The sequence below is a fragment of the Spermophilus citellus genome, assembly GCF_964194105.1.
Source record: "Spermophilus citellus genome assembly, chromosome: 7".
NCBI classification, from domain to species: domain Eukaryota; kingdom Metazoa; phylum Chordata; class Mammalia; order Rodentia; family Sciuridae; genus Spermophilus; species Spermophilus citellus.
Genome location: NC_138188.1, coordinates 31,760,512 through 31,778,350, shown reverse-complemented (window position 1 = coordinate 31,778,350; position 17,839 = coordinate 31,760,512). Strand labels below are relative to the sequence as shown.

The following is a 17,839-nucleotide window of genomic DNA, read 5'->3' as shown; positions in this document are numbered from 1 at the left end:
TTCTAGGGAGATGATGTCTGCATGGAGCCATGGGGGTGGGTGGGACATTTGCACAGTAGTCATGAGAAGGAAGGCCTTCCCAGGTGGATAAAACCCCCCATCACAGCCAAGAGGGTGGAAAGAGTAGGGAGTGCAAGGTGGGGGGTGGCATGGGAAGTTCCCACTCGCCAAAGGTACTGGGAGGTAGGACCGAGTCAGACCCTCAGGAAGAACACACCCCGCAACATCAGTGCCCATTCACCCAGGGCAAGGCCTGTCCATCTCAGAAAGAACTGGGCAGGTGCTAAACACACCCATGTGCCAGAGCCTAGATGACTATCCCTGGGGGCTGTCAGACCACAGTGTCATCTGCCTGTACATCAAGAGGAAGTGGCGAACCAAGGGGAGTTTTATGCCACTGGATGGAGCCATCTGTGCCCTTTGCTGGCCTTTCCTGAGTTGACTGATATTTGACTGTCCAAAGAAACCAGCAACTGAGCTCCCTGCATACCCAGATCAGTGCCCAGGGATGCCTGTCATCGTGTGGCTGTGAGCCATTCTGCCACCTTCTGCTTCAGAAACACAATGGCAGACTTCTAGATGTGGAGGAGCTTCTCCCTTGGGGGCCAGGCAGGCCACGCTGTTAATGTCTGCTTCCTCTAGCTCCTAAGCATTATGGGGCCTCCTTTATATAGGGAGTAGTAAAGCTGGGGTGTGGTAGAGTTCAGTGTTTAAGATTAAGATGGCTCATGGTTAAGGTCTGTACACCTTAGTCACCAGGAAGACTTAGGTTTAAAATTGACCCATGAAACGATACTCACTGACTTTAACCTTGGACGAGGGACTTGACCTCTCAAACTCCAGTTTTCTGATAGGTTAGAGGTGAATGGATGTAACTCCTACTTCATAGACTTGCTCAGTGAAAGACACCCCCAGATCAGCTGGGAATAAAACAACTGGGAATAAAATCCAGTGAGGGGAAGGGGCTGCTCCCTTCAGCCTGGGGCTTTTCTGCTGTTCAGCTTCATGTGCAGTGTCCTCAGTTCTTTGGCAAGAGCAGAATGACCTGGAAAAGAAATCTCCAGACCCAGGTTCTACCTCTGTCTCCAGGCTTGTCCTGTGAGAAAAAAAAAAAAGTTAAAAATAATAAAAAGGAAAAACAAAGACAAAAAAAAACTCTGAATAGAGTTTCTTTTTCCAGTAAGGTGAGCTTATGCATTTATTTAACAAACACCTGTATTCTTTGGTTTCTCTTCAGCTGCAGTTAACTTGAGCCCAGGTGACCCTCGATGGATTGGAGCCTGGTGGCTGGGCCTGCTCATTTCTTCAGGCTTCTTGGTTCTCACCTCTTTCCCCTTCTTTTTCTTTCCTCGAACAATGTCCAGAGGAAAAGAGGTAAGTTGTTGGAGGCCACAGCTCCACCCAATAGGAGTTTAAGAAAGAGATGCAGGTGTGGAAAAAGAAAAAAGAGATGAGAAACAGAAGCGGGCTAAGCAAATTCTGGGTGAAATGGGAACAAGTTCAATGATGTAGAGCATCTTAGGGGCTTTGAGAGGTGAAGGGACTGGTGGATGTCTAGCCTTGTCATTCATGTTCCTTTACCATGTTGGCATCTCAAAAATCATGAGAGTTCCAAGGTCTGGAAAACACTGAGTTCACATAAACTGGTGACCATCTATGCATCTGCTGGTCATATGTGTTGGGGATAGAAATCCAGGGAGAGTGAGAATAGAGGACAGGAAAGAGAAGACTGGGGGGAGGATGTGAGGCTGAGGGCCCAAAACTTGTTCTGAACTTGTCTGGGCACTTCAGTGACTGGGTGACCACTTGAGTGGCAATGTGGCAGCTAGACTGAGGCTGGGGAGGCAGGATGGAATGAAATCTGGAGATGTGAAGAAGCACAGGTGAGAGATGGAGAATGCACTGAGAATCAGGTGGTGGTGGTCAGGGCGCTGGGACAAGGGCAAAGCTAGATGTTCCTTGAGGGGTCCTGAGAAGGACTTGGCAGAGATCTGGTTGGAGAAGAAGAAGACTGTGTTTGTGCCCAGATTTTGAGCCAGATATGGAGCTCCATGTTTGGCAATGAGGCGTGTGAGATCTGGGCTCAGCTGTGGGAAGAGGGGCAGGGGAGGAGGACCTTGGCTTGGACTGGGGAAGAATTCCTGAGGTTGGCAGCATGTCCTGGTGGCTTGGGGGTCAGACAGATCTGGGTTTGAGCAGAACTCTGCTGCTTATAAACTGGCCAGTTGATCTTGGGCAAGTTGCTTTGTACCAAAGCTTCCTCTTCATTAAAATACTCAAGATAATTAGACTACCTACCTGGGAAGGAAATGATGAGGAGCCAGACATTGCAGTGAATGGGAGCATCTGTCACTGGTGACGCAATCCCCTGCAGGACCCTAATAATGACAGCACTCAGGGACCTGGCATCTGTGCAGTAGTTTGGAACTGGGGCCTTGGGAGGGGCTGCTACATTCAGTAGAGGCAAGTTCACGGACTTGGGTTCCCAGAAGGTGCAGGCAAAGTGCAGGGACAGAGCCAGAGCCTGGAGCAGGACTGCCCTGTGGGCCCAAGAGGAAGCAGGGACCCCAGAAAGGAGACCGAGACGGAGATCTGAAAACAGGGGACATTCTAGATCCCTGTGTCCTAGAAGCTGGAAGCCCCTGAAATCTGAGCACAGGGGAGAAGTGTAGCCATGACATATAGACAAGAGCCGGGATCCAGGAGGACACCTTTGGCATCGGTCATGGGGAAAGTTAGACATGAAATAATGTGGCCATAGGTATCAGGAGAGACCTTGGCGCAGAGGCACTGCGGTCAAGGCCCCAGGCTCTCTGCAGCGCAGGTGGTGTTTGCTTCCGGGGCACATGCTCTGGATACTTTCTCAGACAGACACCAGCCTTGAGCCACTGAGTCCAGGGAGTCACAGGCTCTGTGAAGGGCCATTAATGCTCACCCCTTTTGCTGCCTCCAGAGGTCTCCTGCCACAGTCGATGAGGCGAGGAAGTTGGAAGAAGCCAAGTCTAGAGGCTCCCTCATGGATTTCATTAAACGTAACTGACAACCCCCCCCCCCCCGCCCTGGGTGGGCTGGCTCTGGGTAGTTGTGGGGGAGGTGGTCAGGTGTGTTGTAAGGGACATTAAAAGCAGGTGGTCTGTAGGCAGAGGCAGTTTGTACTGCACTGTGAAGTCTGACCCCCGCGTCCTGTCCCTCCTCCCTGCATGTGGAGGTGGCGGTCGTGGGAGGAGACAGTTTTCCGTGTTAATCCCAGATTTCTTTTAGACACAGCCTGGTTTTAGCCCTCGAGCATGTTCTGTAGGAGCTGCCGTGGCTGTGTGGCCTAGACTGGTCCTGCACTCTTAGTTCCTCAGAGCGGGATGGTGGCTGGTCTCGAGGTCGCCTGGGCCCTGATAGCAGTCTGCTTGCAGGGTTCCCCCGCATCTTCATGAGGCTCCTGATGAACCCGCTCTTCATGCTCGTGGTTCTGGCCCAGTGCACCTTCTCCTCTGTCATCGCCGGACTTTCCACGTTCCTCAACAAGTTCCTGGAGAAGCAGTATGGCGCTTCCGCGGCCTATGCCAACTTTCTCATTGGTTAGTCCAGAGGGGGCTGTGGGCCTGGGGCCGCTCTGGCTGAGGGAGAGACCAGACCGGACACAGACAGGAGACAGGAGGACTTGCCCAGGAGAAAGCATTTTAAGGACATTTTTCCTGGTTGGCAATCTAGAATGTTCTTGGCAGGTTTCTGGGACTCTCATTATTCCATTCAGGAGTGGGTGGAGGCTGGGGGCTGCCTTCCTCCCTGTTCAGGGGCTGGAAGTCTGACAGCCTGCCAGCTGACATCATCAGGGACAGCAGAGAGAGAGAGAGAGAGAGAGAAAGAGAGAGAGAGAGAGAGAGAGAAGATGGACTTGGCAGTGGAGGCAGATACGACAACTCCTGGTTTTTTTTCCTTCTCAGGTAGTGAAAGGTGCTTAATAAATGCCATCTCTTGGGTTGCAAAGGTTGCACTTTATTTTTGGCACAGGCAGGATTATGCTTTAGTGAAGATAACTCTCTAGATATGCCTGGCAAACAATAAGTGCTTAATTAATGTCAGCAATTACTATTATAATTTAACATGTCCAGTGTTTCATCCTAAAGCCATGTTCCCTTCCTGGGGGTTCAGTTCAGAGTTCCCAGGCCCAGCACACAGACCAGCTCTGTCTCTCCCCTGCAGGTGCCGTAAACCTCCCCGCGGCCGCCTTAGGGATGCTGTTTGGAGGAATCCTCATGAAGCGTTTTGCTTTCTCTCTGCAAACCATCCCCCGTGTGGCTGCCACCATCATCACCATCTCCATGATCCTCTGTGCCCCTCTCTTCTTCATGGGATGCTCCACCCCCACTGTGGCCGAGGTCTACCCCCCTAGGTAAGGGGAATAAAGTGTGCAGAGATATATTTTGCTAAAGCCAGGGCCTGAATCCGACTGTCGTAGGGCTTCTTTTCTGCACCCTCTCCTGTCCTCTCTCCTGTTCACTTTTGATTTGATCTCTCACACGGGAACTTAGAAAATCAGGCCTTAAATACACGTTCCACTATGAGACATGATCAAAGGGTCCTAGTGGGCCACCAGCAGTCAGGGTTAGGGTTCTGCTTTTTAAGAAGCACCCAAAACTAATTAGTTTGGTTTCAGGACCAACCTGAGCCCCAGGAACCAGGAAATAAGCTATCTGTAGCATCAGAATTACAGAGTCTCATTGAACAGCTGAAGAAAGATAAGAGGAGATTTGAAAAGATCTGGAGAAGAACGATAAAAGAGATGGCACACTTGAAAAATCAGGACAGGTGAGGAGGAGGGCAGGAGAGGCATGTCTGTCAGTTTTTGTAAAGCAATATGGGTCATAGTTTGGAGTCTGGCTTCATGTTCAGGAAGGGCTTTAGAGCCCCAGGAGAGGCAGGATGCTAGGCAAGGAGAGTGTCTGTTTTGTCCTATGCCACTTGGCTTTTTCTTTTGGATTTTGCAAGATTTGAAGATGCTAAACCTTTCAGCTGCAGTGTTTCCACTTTCCCTTTGAAATTACCTCCTGTCTTTGGTAGGGGAAGGAGAGCCCCGTAAGGGATGGGAGGGTGGCTCTGGGTGGGCAATGCACTGCTTTTCTGCAGGCTGATGGTGGGTGGAGAGAAGCCCAGAAACCTTTGAGCCCCTTGGGGATTTTCACTGGGAGGTTAGCACATGGCTTTGACATAGGACTGGCCTGAAAGCCACTCACGGTGCCCTTTCCTAGTTGGGGGAAGTTACTTATCTCAGCTTCAGTTTCTTCATCCGTCATCAAAGGTGAGCCGTTAATGGTAGATTGACTGTCATGAGTACATGAAAAGCACCCGGGCACTGCGCCCGGCACTTGAAAGATGCCTCATAAACTGTAACTATCATTAGTATTATTACTTTAGTGAAGCTCTGGACTGTGGTTTTTCAACCCTCCCCAAAGAAGATCATGAATATCAGATCCGAGTCAGGATGGGAACATAAGATCAGACTGTGAGAGCCCCCTGAATGGAGTTCAGCGGGTGCAATGACCTGAGCAATGCCCAGGTTGACCCAGAGAACGGGCAGCCGACAAGAGCCCCAGGTGCCTCCAAGGGTCCCAGTCACTGCCGTCAGCCCTAATACAGCTGGAAGAGGAGGAGAGCAAAAGCCACCTGCGATGTTCCTCTTACAGCTGCTGTTTCTCTCCTCCGAATCTTAGCTTCCTTGGTTATTTTGACTCCTACTGTAGGGGGTTTGCTGACCAGACCTCTCCAACTGTGTAATTGTGGGTTTGGGCTCCAAATGTCAGAAGAAATAGAGATGTCGTGACCCCTCCAACAGTGGCAGATTCACTTTTGGCTCCCATAGGTATAATTTAGATCCCAGGGTGGCACTGACCCAAGACAAACAGAGACGCACAGGCACACTAAGCAGGCCAGGAACTCACATTGGGCTGGAGCGTAGCGTTGTTCTTTTTTTTTTTTTTCTTTCCTTTGGTCTTTCTTTGTTTGATTCCTCGTTTCCTGTTTTGCTGGCAGCACATCAAGTTCTATACCTCCGCAGCCTCTGGCCTGCCGCAGGGACTGCTCGTGCCCGGATTCCATCTTCCATCCTGTCTGCGGAGACAATGGGATTGAGTACATCTCTCCTTGCCATGCCGGCTGCAGCGGCATCAACATGAGCTCTGTAGGCTCCAAGCAAGTGGTAAGGACAGCTGGGGTCCCCAGGGACAGGCACAGCCCCCACAGGATCTTGGAGCTCAACGTGTTCCCTTGCAGACCCATCCTGGGCTCTGGGACTCATTGTCAGCCTCCTGGCCTCCTCTGGGCCCTGTCAACCCTCTCTCCTCCTCCCCTGTCCTAGAGGTCATGGCCAGATGCCGACAGCCCAAAGTCAGCTAAAGATGGACCCAGGTCCAACAAGGTCACTCAGCACTGTAGCTCCGGGCCTTTCAGGATCAGCTAACAGCAAACCAACTTAAGTCATTTGTGTCATTATTCAACAAATAGTGGACTCTGGGCACAGCCACAGGTACTGAAGACAAGGTCCCTGCCCTCCTGGACTTCGCATCTGTTCCATAAAGGCACAAGAGAGTTTTAGACAATAACTCATGCCGAGGAGAGACTTATGGGTCAGAGGGTGCCTGGGGACTTCCCTAAGAAGGTGGCATTGGTTAAAACTGAGTAGGCAGCAAAAGAGAACCTATGAAAACCTGGAAATCATGGGAGCATTGCAGGTAGGGGGAACAGCAGGTGCAAAATGGCCCGAGGTGTGAATGCACTGGACAGGCTGGGCAGTAGGAGCAGAGAAAGGGCAGGGGAGTGCCGATGGAGGAGTGTCATGCCCATCTGGGCCAGAGTTGGACAGGTCAGGCTTAGCACTTAGATGTTCTTTCTCTTAAGAGCAATGGAAGTCTCCACTGTTACAAAAGGATTCCTAAGGAAAGGAGTGAGCCTGCTCCCTTTAGCCTCTGTGGAGGGCATGGGTCTGGCAGGCCCCCGCTTACCATCCTCTGGGGGGACAGAATTAGGCTATTTCCCAGCTGTCTCGATAGGCAAAGGAAAATGGTTCTTAGACATAGGGAGGACGAGGGGTTTGGACAAGATGCTCCCTCACTTGCCTTCAACTTGGAGGAGTCTGCAGTGGCTTTTGTGGTTTCCTTATCTTTATTTATTTACCTCTGACTCATCTACTTCCAGAAATAATCTTGAAAAGTTTCCAATAACAGCATAAGTACCATCAAGATAAAAAAAAAAAGGGCTGGGGATGTGGCTCAAGCGGTAGCGCGCTCGCCTGGCATGCGTGCGGCCCAGGTTCGATCCTCAGCGCCACATACAAACAAAGATGTTGTGTCCACTGAAAACTAAAAAATAATAAATATTAAAAAAAATTCTCTCTCTCTCTCTCTCTCTCCTCTCCTCTTTCACTCTCTCTTTAAAAAAAAAGATTAAAAAAATCCATTAGCATAGTATCAAGGGGAAAAATAGCAAATTAAAAGGGGGGGAAACCCTATATTTTAAAAATATACTAAAGGAAAATATTGGGAAGTATAAAGGAAAAAGTTCATACGTTTTAAAAAATATTACAACATGATATATAACATATTTCTGAGCTTCCTAGAAGCCCAAGGTAAAGAGGGTACATCATTTCCATTGTGTGGCGGGGAAAGCATACCAGTCCGTTCGTTCCAATAGTGGCCCCTTCACTGCTGTAACACAAGGTCAGGGGTTGGGCCATCAGCCACTGCAGGAAGGAAGGTGAAGACCATCAGACAAGTCGTGGCCACCAAAATTGAGTTGTGTAACACGATTGAGCCCTATAGACTTGCAGACTTGGGACGAGGACCTCTTCTAGAGTCCCTTGATAGGCAGAGAGAATTCCTAGCAGGCAGGAAGCTCCTGCAAAGCCCTAAGAGATGCAGAGCTCAGGCGATTCTGTGTGTTCCTACTTCCCTGCTGTTGATACCTTCCCCTGAAGCAAACACACAAACAGCAAAAGCAGTAGCTGTACAATCAGCACAGCTGGGCCTTGGGTGGCCCTGTCCCAAGGAGAGCCCTCCCAGGCCTCTGGCTCCAAGCTGTGTGAGCCTTGCCTGGTGGTGGATCTTGGGCATCTGAGTGTGGGTGTAACTGTGGGAGGCCAGCCCACACTCAGATGCTGGTTTTGCTGAAGATGGTTCCTGTGGCCCAGACATCGAGAGAAGTGGACTTCCCTGGGGCACCTTGGAACCTACTTGGTCTCCTCTTCAGCTTCCAAATCCAGTTCAGCCTCTTCCCTGAAGGGTAGAGGGGTTCAAACCAGAGGGACTCTCTGGCAAGAGCTGGTGTGGATGTTTGAAGTGCGCGGAGATGAGATCGTGGCGGTAACTCTTCCCCCCTGTGTCCACTCTTGCCCTTCAAGATCTATTTGAACTGCAGCTGCGTGACGGGGGGATCTGCTTCAGCAAAGACGGGGTCGTGCCCGATCCCCTGCGCCCACTTCCTGCTCCCGACCATCTTCCTCATATCCTTTGTGGCCCTGATAGCCTGCATCTCCCACAACCCCCTCTACATGATGGTTCTGCGGTGAGTGGTGCTTTCTGGGGCCCAGAGCTAGGTTTCTGACTTCCCACATCTCCCTTTCCTTTACACCCTGTCACCTACTTCTCATCTCTCCTTCCTTTGATGCCCCACAGAGACCTTTGAATGATGATGTGCAAGGTATTCCTGTGATAGGGGGGAACAATACTCGTGGCAGTGATGGAAGGTTCTCTGCTGGGCTCTCTGTTGCATGGCCGGGTTCAGTCCCATGGCACCCATCTGAGGCAGGCCCTCTTAGTGCCTCCATCAATCACTGGCCCCGGGGTGGCAGAGCTGGTGAATGGTTGAGTCCCAAGGGGGAGCCAGGCTGCCTGGCTTCCTGTGGTGGAAATGACTGTAGGTTCACTTATTTTAAAATCCTAAAAGCACTGAGAGAAAGGAAAATGATTCAGCTGGGAGGCACAAAATCGAAGCAGGAACTAAGGAAAGTTCCAGAGACAGAGTGAGGGCTGTTGAGAAAATCCCAGCATGCTTGGAGCTAGGACCTTGACCTCAGGTCAGAAGGGAAAGGCTGGCCAAGGTGGGAGGGGGAGAAGAGGTGTCCATCAAAAAGGCCTTCAGGTGCCTCTGAGATTTATACAGTGAACGCCTGTTCCCCACCCCCTGCCCGCTTCACAGGGTACCCTCCCTCCTGTCCTTACTCACCCACCTTGAATCAAGGTCAAGAGGAAGGAACACAGGATTTGGACTCTCTCAGTGCCAGGGTCAAAGTCCCTATGTTGCCACATACCAGCTGAGTGCCCTTGGCTATTGTCTAATCTCACTGAATCTCATCTTCCTCATTTATGAAATGGGGATAATGACATTGACCTCAAAGTGTCAGTGTCAGAATTCTATGGTCAGTTGCTTTGTAAACATCGGGTTTTCTATACATTGGTCAATAATCACTATGAAGCAAATTGCAATAATGACTATAAACAACTAGGTACCCGGGACCTCTTTCCCCCCAGAAGACTAGGAGATAAGGACAGAGCAAAGCAGCTACTTGTCAAGATCTGAGATTTTTACCCTGTTTACAACTTAGCCAATTGAGTTAGCTTGCAGCCAACAAGCTCCTAGCACGGTTGCTATTTTGAAGATGCTGACAGAAGATAGGAATCTCCTGGATCAGAGACAAAGGACTTCCATACAATACAGAAAGCAGTATGACCCTGGTGTTCTGCCAGTTATCCTTGACCCCCCACATCCTGAGGGGGCGGGGGTAACATGGAGAGGCTCAGGTGGATGCTTTCCCTGCAGTGGGTTTCTACCACAGCTGAGGAATGCAAAGCTTGGGAGAGCCAGCGCTGACATGGTGAGCAGTGAGCCAGCTTCTTATTTGGTCTAGAGTCTCACTCATGCCCCAAGTTTACTCAGTGCAATCACAGTCCTGAGAATGGCCCAGCATCAGAGCAGCCAGGACCACGCATGCTCAGCAAAACTCACCGAGGACACGCAGGGATGCTCAGAGCCCATGGCTTGTTGCCTCAACCAAAGTCATTCTTACCCTCTTCTCTACTGCTCCCCATCCTGTGCTCCAAGCACTGATGCTTTCAACTAAAGCACTTCAGTATGAGTCCCTTCTTGCACTCTGGGTCAGATGGACCCTAGTAGATCCTCTGACCCTGGGATAAATCTAGATGAGGCCATGAGGAGGAGAGAGACAGGGTAAGGAAATCTCACAAGTTCAAGGGAGAGAGGACAATCCCCATCAAATCATCACCCTGAGGACTTCTTCCCCACACCTCCAGGATGGGGAAGTCATGGAGAACAGAGCGTTATTTCAACCCCAAGATGGGCTTTTCTAGAAAAATCTCTCCTTTTCAAGCCTGGTCAGGGTCTAGGGTAAAACTAGACAGGAGATCTGAGGATCCCATGATGGTTTAAAGATAAATCCCCACCCCCCGGGGAAGGAAGACAGAATGGACGCTACTTACTGTCAGGAAGGTGAGACTCAAGGTGACCACAGGTACCCGAGCATTATTTCTCTTAGTCCTAGCCCCCAGCCAGGCATGTGCAAAGAGGCTTGGGGGCAAATGTGGAAGGAGAGAGTGGTCAGAAAGCCGGCACTGATTCAGGGCCAAATGGGGCAGGAGTAAGGCGGGTGGGCACTAGGATCTCAATCAAAAGTCAAACTGGGGTTCCCAAGTCTCATAAGTTAAGAATCTGGGAGAGTCTGGCCAGGATAGGGACAAAGATCAAGAGGGTGCCTCTCTTATGGACTGGGCCATTTAGGGTTCAATAGGCTAAAGGGAGCATAAATTAGATCAGGGTTTGAGGTATTTTCCATTGAGGGGATCCCAGATGGTGCCTCTTTCTCCTGCCTTCAACCCGATAAGTATCCTCTCCCTGGGCCATCCCTCCAGGGGTCTGGAATGAGATCTCTTTCCTTTTGCTAGGAGAACTTTGGTAGTGGGATCAAAACAAACTGTAGAGGGAAGTGGGATTGCTTGCAGATTCCCTTCCTCACTATGTCCTCAGCCCTCCATGCTTTTCTCCCAACAAGCACCCTCCAGGAGTGTGCGCTGACCGCATAGAGAACCCAGGCAGTCAACAGGTGCCTCTGAGGCCAGTTCCTGCTCCTCTCTGCTCCATCCCCCTCCCCGCTGGGATGGCAGGGCCACCCACCCTCTTTCTGAACCTCCTTCAGCCACACTCACTTCCCCTCTGGAAGGAGTCAGGTGGGAACAGGACTAGCTATCTAATTTGCAGGACCTAGTGCAAGTGAAAATGTAATTTAAGGACAGCCACAGCCGACCATTAGAACAAGCATGGGCCTCTCTGAGGGTGGAGCACTCCTGTGCTGCACTGCAGGTCACACGCCCACAAAGCTGACCTGGGGTAAAGAATTCTTTCAGTTGTGCACAGTAGCCAACAGCCCAGGGGCCCTAATTATACCAGGGCTGTCTTTTCCTGGTATCAGACACTCTCTGGGAGTTGTTCAGACCTGCTGCCATAAAATCCTCCGCCACCAATTCTTCCCTCCTAGTCTCTCCTGCTCCCATTCTCTTAAAGCGGGCATCCCTGAAAATCACTTAGACCAGCGATTCTCAGATGTGAGCTTGCATTGGAATCTCTTAGAGGATTTGTGAAAGCACAGATCTCTCTCCCCCTCCCCAAAGTCTGTCTCTTCTGGGCACATCCATACACTAGCCCTGGAGCCAAAGAACCTGCATTTCTAACAAGGAATATGCTCTGAGAACCACCAGTATAACAGCAGGACATTCAGCCCAGGTGAATCCAGTTGGCCAGATGGCTTCTCGGGCCACATGAGGGCAGCTTTGGACCCACTCCAAGGATAATTGCCCCTCTGACCAGGGCATGGTGCGGCCCCGAATCTTTGCACTACTAATCTCCTGTCTGCCTTTTCAGTGTGGTGAACCAGGAAGAAAAGTCATTTGCCATCGGGGTGCAGTTCTTGCTGATGCGCTTGCTGGGTGAGTATCTTAGAGCCCCCTTTCTGAGTAGTGGACCTGGGCTGTGGGCTTTCAGGGGTTATGGGGAGTGGGGAAGGATTAGGGGTAGCCCATCTCATCTCCAGTGCACACAGAAACTGTGCATAATTAACAGCAGATGGCTAAACCCCACATGGACGTTCCCCTGATTGCTTGAGGTTAGGAAAGATTCCATCCATGGCATGAATTCCAAACCAAATTATATAAGAAAAAGGAAAAGTGGACACAGCTGAGAATACCCCCTGGAGAGTTAACAGCAGGTATTTTTAAACCTTTCTCCAAGAATTTGTCGTAGGAACAAAAACCTTACATTCCTGCCCTTCATCAAACAGCAGCTGAACCCAGCCCTGGCTTTCTTCCCATTTTAAAAAGTCACTCCTCCTACCTCTATTCAGCCAATGTTTCTTCTGTGCGGGGTCTTTTGCCTGTGAACCCGCCTGTCCAACAGCCCCAGAGCCCCCTGGAGGAACCCAGCTGTGTACAAGTGATCAACAGTGCCCTACGGGGAGGGCAAGCTGCCCACAGGGAGCGGTGGCACCCAACACTCCTCGAGTGAGATTCTTTCCTGGACTGCTGCTCACACTGGGCTGCCCCTTTTTGACACATCCATGCACTAGATTAACACAAGGCACACAAGTGGGACCCTGGAGATACAGGTAAATAGAAGGAAAGGGACTGAGTGTCCCTTCAACTGAGGATGTATCTATTAAGGACCCGGTGGGTGGAAACTGCAGGGGGGAATGTGGAGATTCCAAAGAGGGGGACTTCATTGCTATCAAGGTGTAACACTGTGCAGTCCCCTCTGCATGTTAGCCCCGGGGGCCAGGTCCAGACCTTACCCTGCAGTGGCTGCCACTGGGTATTGGCCATGTCCTTTTTGGGGTGGGCTGAGCAGGAGCCTTTGCAGGAATCCAGTCTAGCTGGAGACACTGATGAGAAATGAACCAGCTTTTTTAGTGGGATTTCTTGGCCTCATGCCTCATGCCACTGGTTCCTCTTGTCCTTGTGGAGTCCCTCCGGGCCCTGTGACCTGTATTATAAATATGCAAGACGCAGGGTGCCCTGTCCTCCTGGCCAAGGCTCTATGGTCTCTGCTGGGAGGGAGACCTTGATTCCTTCCATCCAACCAGCTGCTGGGACAGGCTCCTATGAGCCCTGCCCTGATTCTTTCAGTGACCTTTAAAATAGCTACTCTTGCTGGGTACAGTGATCCATGCCTATATTCCCAGTGATTACAGAGGCTGAGGCAGGAAGATTGCAAAGCGTGAGGCCAGCCTGGGCAACTTAGTGAGGTATCTCAAAATATAAAAAATAAATAAATAAAAAGGACTGGGGACATGGCTCAATGGCTGAGCCCCTCTGGATTCAATCTCCGGTACCACCAAGCAAGAAAAGAAAAATGACCACTCTCTCCCACTGCTCAAAGCCTTTGCTGCTTTAGTTTTTCCATCTGAGCTCAGAAAACTCGATACAGAGCCATGGTTAGCAAACCCAGACCAGGAGAGATTCCAATCATCGCTGGAGAATATAGTTCCACTCTGGGACAGACCAAAAGACTCCCTATTTGTAAACTGCAGTAGGTTTATAATTACCCACTGGGGTTTGTCTGAACATTTTTCGGGATTTTATTTCTATTGAGGAAAGGATCGCTGGAGGTCAATCTTTTGGGGCAGATTCTCTCTCCCTGTTCCCTTGGAGACTGGGTAGTGAGCAGGTTCTAATTAGAGAGATCACTTCTGGAAGTTTCCCACTCATGGGTGGGGTCACAAGTACATATCACTTCTTTCTTTCTCCTCCCAGGCCAGTGGCTGATTGCATTTGACCTAATGGTACAGAGTGGGGGTGGGATGGGGGTGGGCATCCAAAATTCTCAACACCAAAAGGCACAGCAGTAAGACACAGTGTCTGCTGCACAAGGTGCTGCCATGCAGCTGCTGTGGACGTGGTGTGGCAGGTCTTCCAGGGATCCTGTCTGACCCAATAGGACAATGTAAAGTCATGGAGAAAGAACATGGGATTTGAACCTTGGTAAATAGGGATTCAAGAGTCCAGTCCTGAGCCCCTTTGGTCCTGGAACAGTGAACAGACCAAGCTTACCTTCCCTTATTTCATGAGACTATGTGAGGACCTGGGGAGTCCACGTCCTTACCTAGGGCCAACCTCGGGCATGAGAACTACGTTGTATGTCTGAGCTGGCATCAAGGTGACCCTGTGATTCATTCTGCCCAGAGAGGATGGCCTGGGTTCCTTTTATCTCCTAAGCCTTCTGGTGAAAGAGAAATTCAGGCTTCGCTGATAGTTATTCTGCTTTTCAAAGCCACTGTGGTCCCCATGGGTGGGGCAGGCAGAGCTGTTCACCTGTGTGAACCTTGAAGTGGGCTTAGCGCCCCACCCTGCTGGCACCTCTGCTTGTGGCTCCACCTGACCTGGGCTCTCTGAACTCTCCTCCCCGCTGCTGCCAGCCTGGCTGCCGTCTCCAGCCCTCTATGGCCTCACCATTGACTACTCCTGCATCCGGTGGAACTACCAGTGCTCAGGGAGGCGAGGGGCCTGTGCCTACTATGACAACGATGCTCTCCGGGACAGGTGAGGGTCCTGCCTGCATGTGCATCCAGAAGGCTAGGCAAAGAGCAAAGAATGGTCATTGGTCTGGCGACTGTGGTGGGGGCTTGTCAGGCTTCCGAAGGGCCATCTCTGTAGGTCCTGCCATGGAAAGGGAGCAGGGTCACTGTGACAGGCATTTCAGGGCCTGTAGGGAGCTGTGGAAACCATAGTCCCCTAGTATGCTGACCCCACAGGCCCTTGAGGGGTAGAGAGGGGCAGGTAGCCATAGAAAGAAGTTGGTTAAAGGGAGAGACTGTGGCTATGGAAAGGGAGAGAAACTCCTAGCAGAGATCCGGGTGGTGGGTTCCAAGGAGCTCAGCCCAGCTACAGTGTGGCCAGCTACCTCACCTGGAAACTCTGTGAGAGGGGCAGAGAAGGCTGGAGAAGAACAGAGCAACAGGCAGCGAGAAGATGCCCTCTCCTTTTGACTGTTGGGAGACAGGACTTCCTGGGATTGGCTGGCATGGCAGTGTCACCCTCTGGGGGCTCCAGTGGACTGAGGATCACTGGAGTCCCATGTCTACTCCCTTCCTACCTCCTGGGAGGTGTTTGTCCTTGCAGATCTAAAGAATAAGGAAAGTGCTGCCCCCCCCCCCACCCATCCCCACGGCCCTGGGTGGTACTGACACATTCCCTGAGCCACTGTGAGAATGATGCTCCTTTTCTGGACGGCCCCCTCCCTCACTGCTCCTGTCTCCTCCTGTCCCACAGCTACTTGGGCCTGCAGGTGGGCTACAAGGCTCTGGGCACGCTGCTGCTCTTCTTCATCAGCTGGAGGGTAAAGAAGAACAGGGAGTACAATGTGCAGGAGAAGGCTGCGGGCCTTGTCTGACCTTCGGCCCGGACCACCACCCTCTTCCAGAGTGGACCCTGCCTCCTCCTCCACCCCTGCCTGCCTTTACTAATGTTAACATATCTTTTCCTTTTTGTTTTTTAAATAAGAAAGAAAACACCAGCCACTATTTGCCTTCCCTGTCTCCTCCTCCCAAAGCCTCTCCCATGGCTTCTAAGAGCTGGCATATATACCTGGGCTGGGTAGGACCACCAGGTAGGCACAGAGATGGAGGATCCATTCTCCCCCGGTTCCCTGGAAGGAGCCCCCACATGCCCAGGTTCTCCTTAGCAATGGGTCCTCCAACAAGGATGCCCACTTAGGCAGTCCCTGCCCCTCACCAGCCCTGGGGGGGTGGGGTGTGCCTAAGCCGTGTGACGCTCCTCTGACTGCCCACACCCCACAGAGAAGCAGAATGGAAGGAAGGAGAGAGTGGCTGAGTTATTAATAACCCAAGTTAGGCTAGGGGAGGGGGAAGCTATAACCTCCTCCACATCTGGATTTAGCATAGTATAGAACCAGAAGGGGCTGGCTCCCTTTATCCTCACTTCCTGCCACAGAGGTCATTTTGGAGGCTGCCATGTTGGGAAGCACAATCCCTCTCCAGTGCCCGTACTCTGGCACCAGAGCAGGCAGAAGACACCTTGAGGATGGGTCCTCCCAATGCTGCTCACATTGAACCCTTTGTGTCCCTGAACCTGCATGTGTTTATCTCTGTCTTTCTGGGGTTACATTTCAAGCAAAGAAAGTCACACACGCTGAAGGCCTGAAATGTCACGGTCTCGATCTCAGAGTGGGGACGAGATTCCCCTCATCTCAGAGTAACAGGAAGGCCCTCCCTACACTTGCCTGGGAGGAGAAGAAGGGATTTCACATGGACTTCCCCATCTGGACTTCAGTCCGTGGCCAAGGAGTGGAGAGAGACACTCTGAGATGCCAGCACGGCCAAGTAATAGAGCAGGGTGGATGTTAACGGTCACCCCACCTGAATGGCAAGCTGCAGGCACAAAACCGAAGCAGGCAAGGTTGACTTCCCTTGTTTCAGACCTGCTTATAATCCTCCACATCCTCTCAGCCTCTTCTCACCAACTCCAGAGGAGCGAGTGCCCTCGGTGGGCCTGGGCTGGGAGACGCTGCTGCTACGTGATGGAGGTCAGAGGTAGAGGCCAACAGAGGAGGCCTTCATCGATTACTCTATTTATTGGAGACCCACGTTGTGCTGGGCAGTGCCAGTATATGGTTCTCCAGGGAGCTTCCCTCAGATCTTACCTCACCTCCCTCCATGTACACCAGGGCCTCCTCCCAGAGTGTGTGCTTCATGGGCAGTGTGGACAATGCATGTAGGGGACACACATGCTTGTCAAGAACAGCAAGTACCCAAGATCAGTAAGAAGGATACTGACATGACCATTGGTGCCATCCACGGCCCCTCCAGACTGACTCTGCCCCTTGTCCTTTGTGTGATGGAGACCTGGCTCACTGGGTCCCCCGGAGTAGCTGGGCATTGGTCATTACCATGCATGACCTTTGGTGCTGCTCCTCTTGGAAGACCCCCCATCCAGCAGCATAGTGGAAGCCACCTTTGGAAAGGTCTCATGTCAGCAGTTTGTGTCAGTGGCCCAACTGCTGTGAGACTCCAGTCTTCTAGGAGCCACTATGACAGACAGCCCTCTTTCCAAAGCCACCAGCCTTATTTCCACAGATCTCACTCAGTAAAGGAGGCTCCAGGCAACCTCAAGGGCCAGTCTCAGCATTTGCAATGATTCTGCTTGGGAAAACGGTTTCCTCCAACTAACCCTGGTCTTTCTCGCTACAATTTAACCAAATTCCCAAGGTGCTGCCTTCACCTGAGCTCATGAACAATGAATGTCAACCTTCAGGTTCTAGAAGATCGGTTGCCCTCCTAATCCTTTATTCTATTATATTGCTATGAATATATTATAATTTTACTAGTGATGTAACTTGGTCATGAATTTGTGCTGTTTCACATACATCTATCCAAGAAGAGACAGAACCTGCACCTTCTAGACAGAGGAAGTATCCGTGCCTAGGCCCTCTGAACCCATGGCCAGTGGCATTGAAGGTACTGCTGTTCTCAACCTGTCAGGTACCAGTCCTGAGCAGGTACCAGTGAAGTTCTGCAGAAAACTGTTAAAGGTCTATGGTACCAGGCCCTGGAGAGGCCTAATCTGTCCTTGAGTTTACACCCAGAAGTGGGGTAGAACATGAACAGCTATATCTGTGATGCAGGACAGAATTAATATTATAATCACAATTGACCACTTACTACTGCCCAGCAAATCTTTCCTCTCAAATGCTAGCAGAAAATATAATGGTATCACTTTCATTTTACTTCTAGACCAAAACTTAACCAAAAATTCCTTGGGTGTAAGATGCTTATAGA

General features: G+C 51.0%; 1 protein-coding gene across 2 annotated transcripts in view; it reads left to right on the top strand.

The window, feature by feature from the left end:
- The window catches only part of SLCO2A1 (solute carrier organic anion transporter family member 2A1), an 88,611-nt gene extending 71,118 nt beyond the window's left edge, over positions 1-17,493 (top strand). For both annotated transcript variants that reach the window (XM_081300778.1, XM_081300779.1), the window contains exons 7-15: positions 1,238-1,374; positions 2,954-3,032; positions 3,408-3,572; positions 4,198-4,387; positions 6,025-6,190; positions 8,387-8,550; positions 11,917-11,981; positions 14,462-14,585; positions 15,315-17,493. In XM_081300778.1, the coding sequence (XP_081156904.1) occupies positions 1,238-1,374; positions 2,954-3,032; positions 3,408-3,572; positions 4,198-4,387; positions 6,025-6,190; positions 8,387-8,550; positions 11,917-11,981; positions 14,462-14,585; positions 15,315-15,435 (1,211 nt within the window). In that variant the 3' untranslated portion in view covers positions 15,436-17,493. The remainder of the gene's footprint in view (positions 1-1,237; positions 1,375-2,953; positions 3,033-3,407; positions 3,573-4,197; positions 4,388-6,024; positions 6,191-8,386; positions 8,551-11,916; positions 11,982-14,461; positions 14,586-15,314) is intronic.
- The last annotated feature ends 346 nt before the right edge of the window (positions 17,494-17,839 follow it).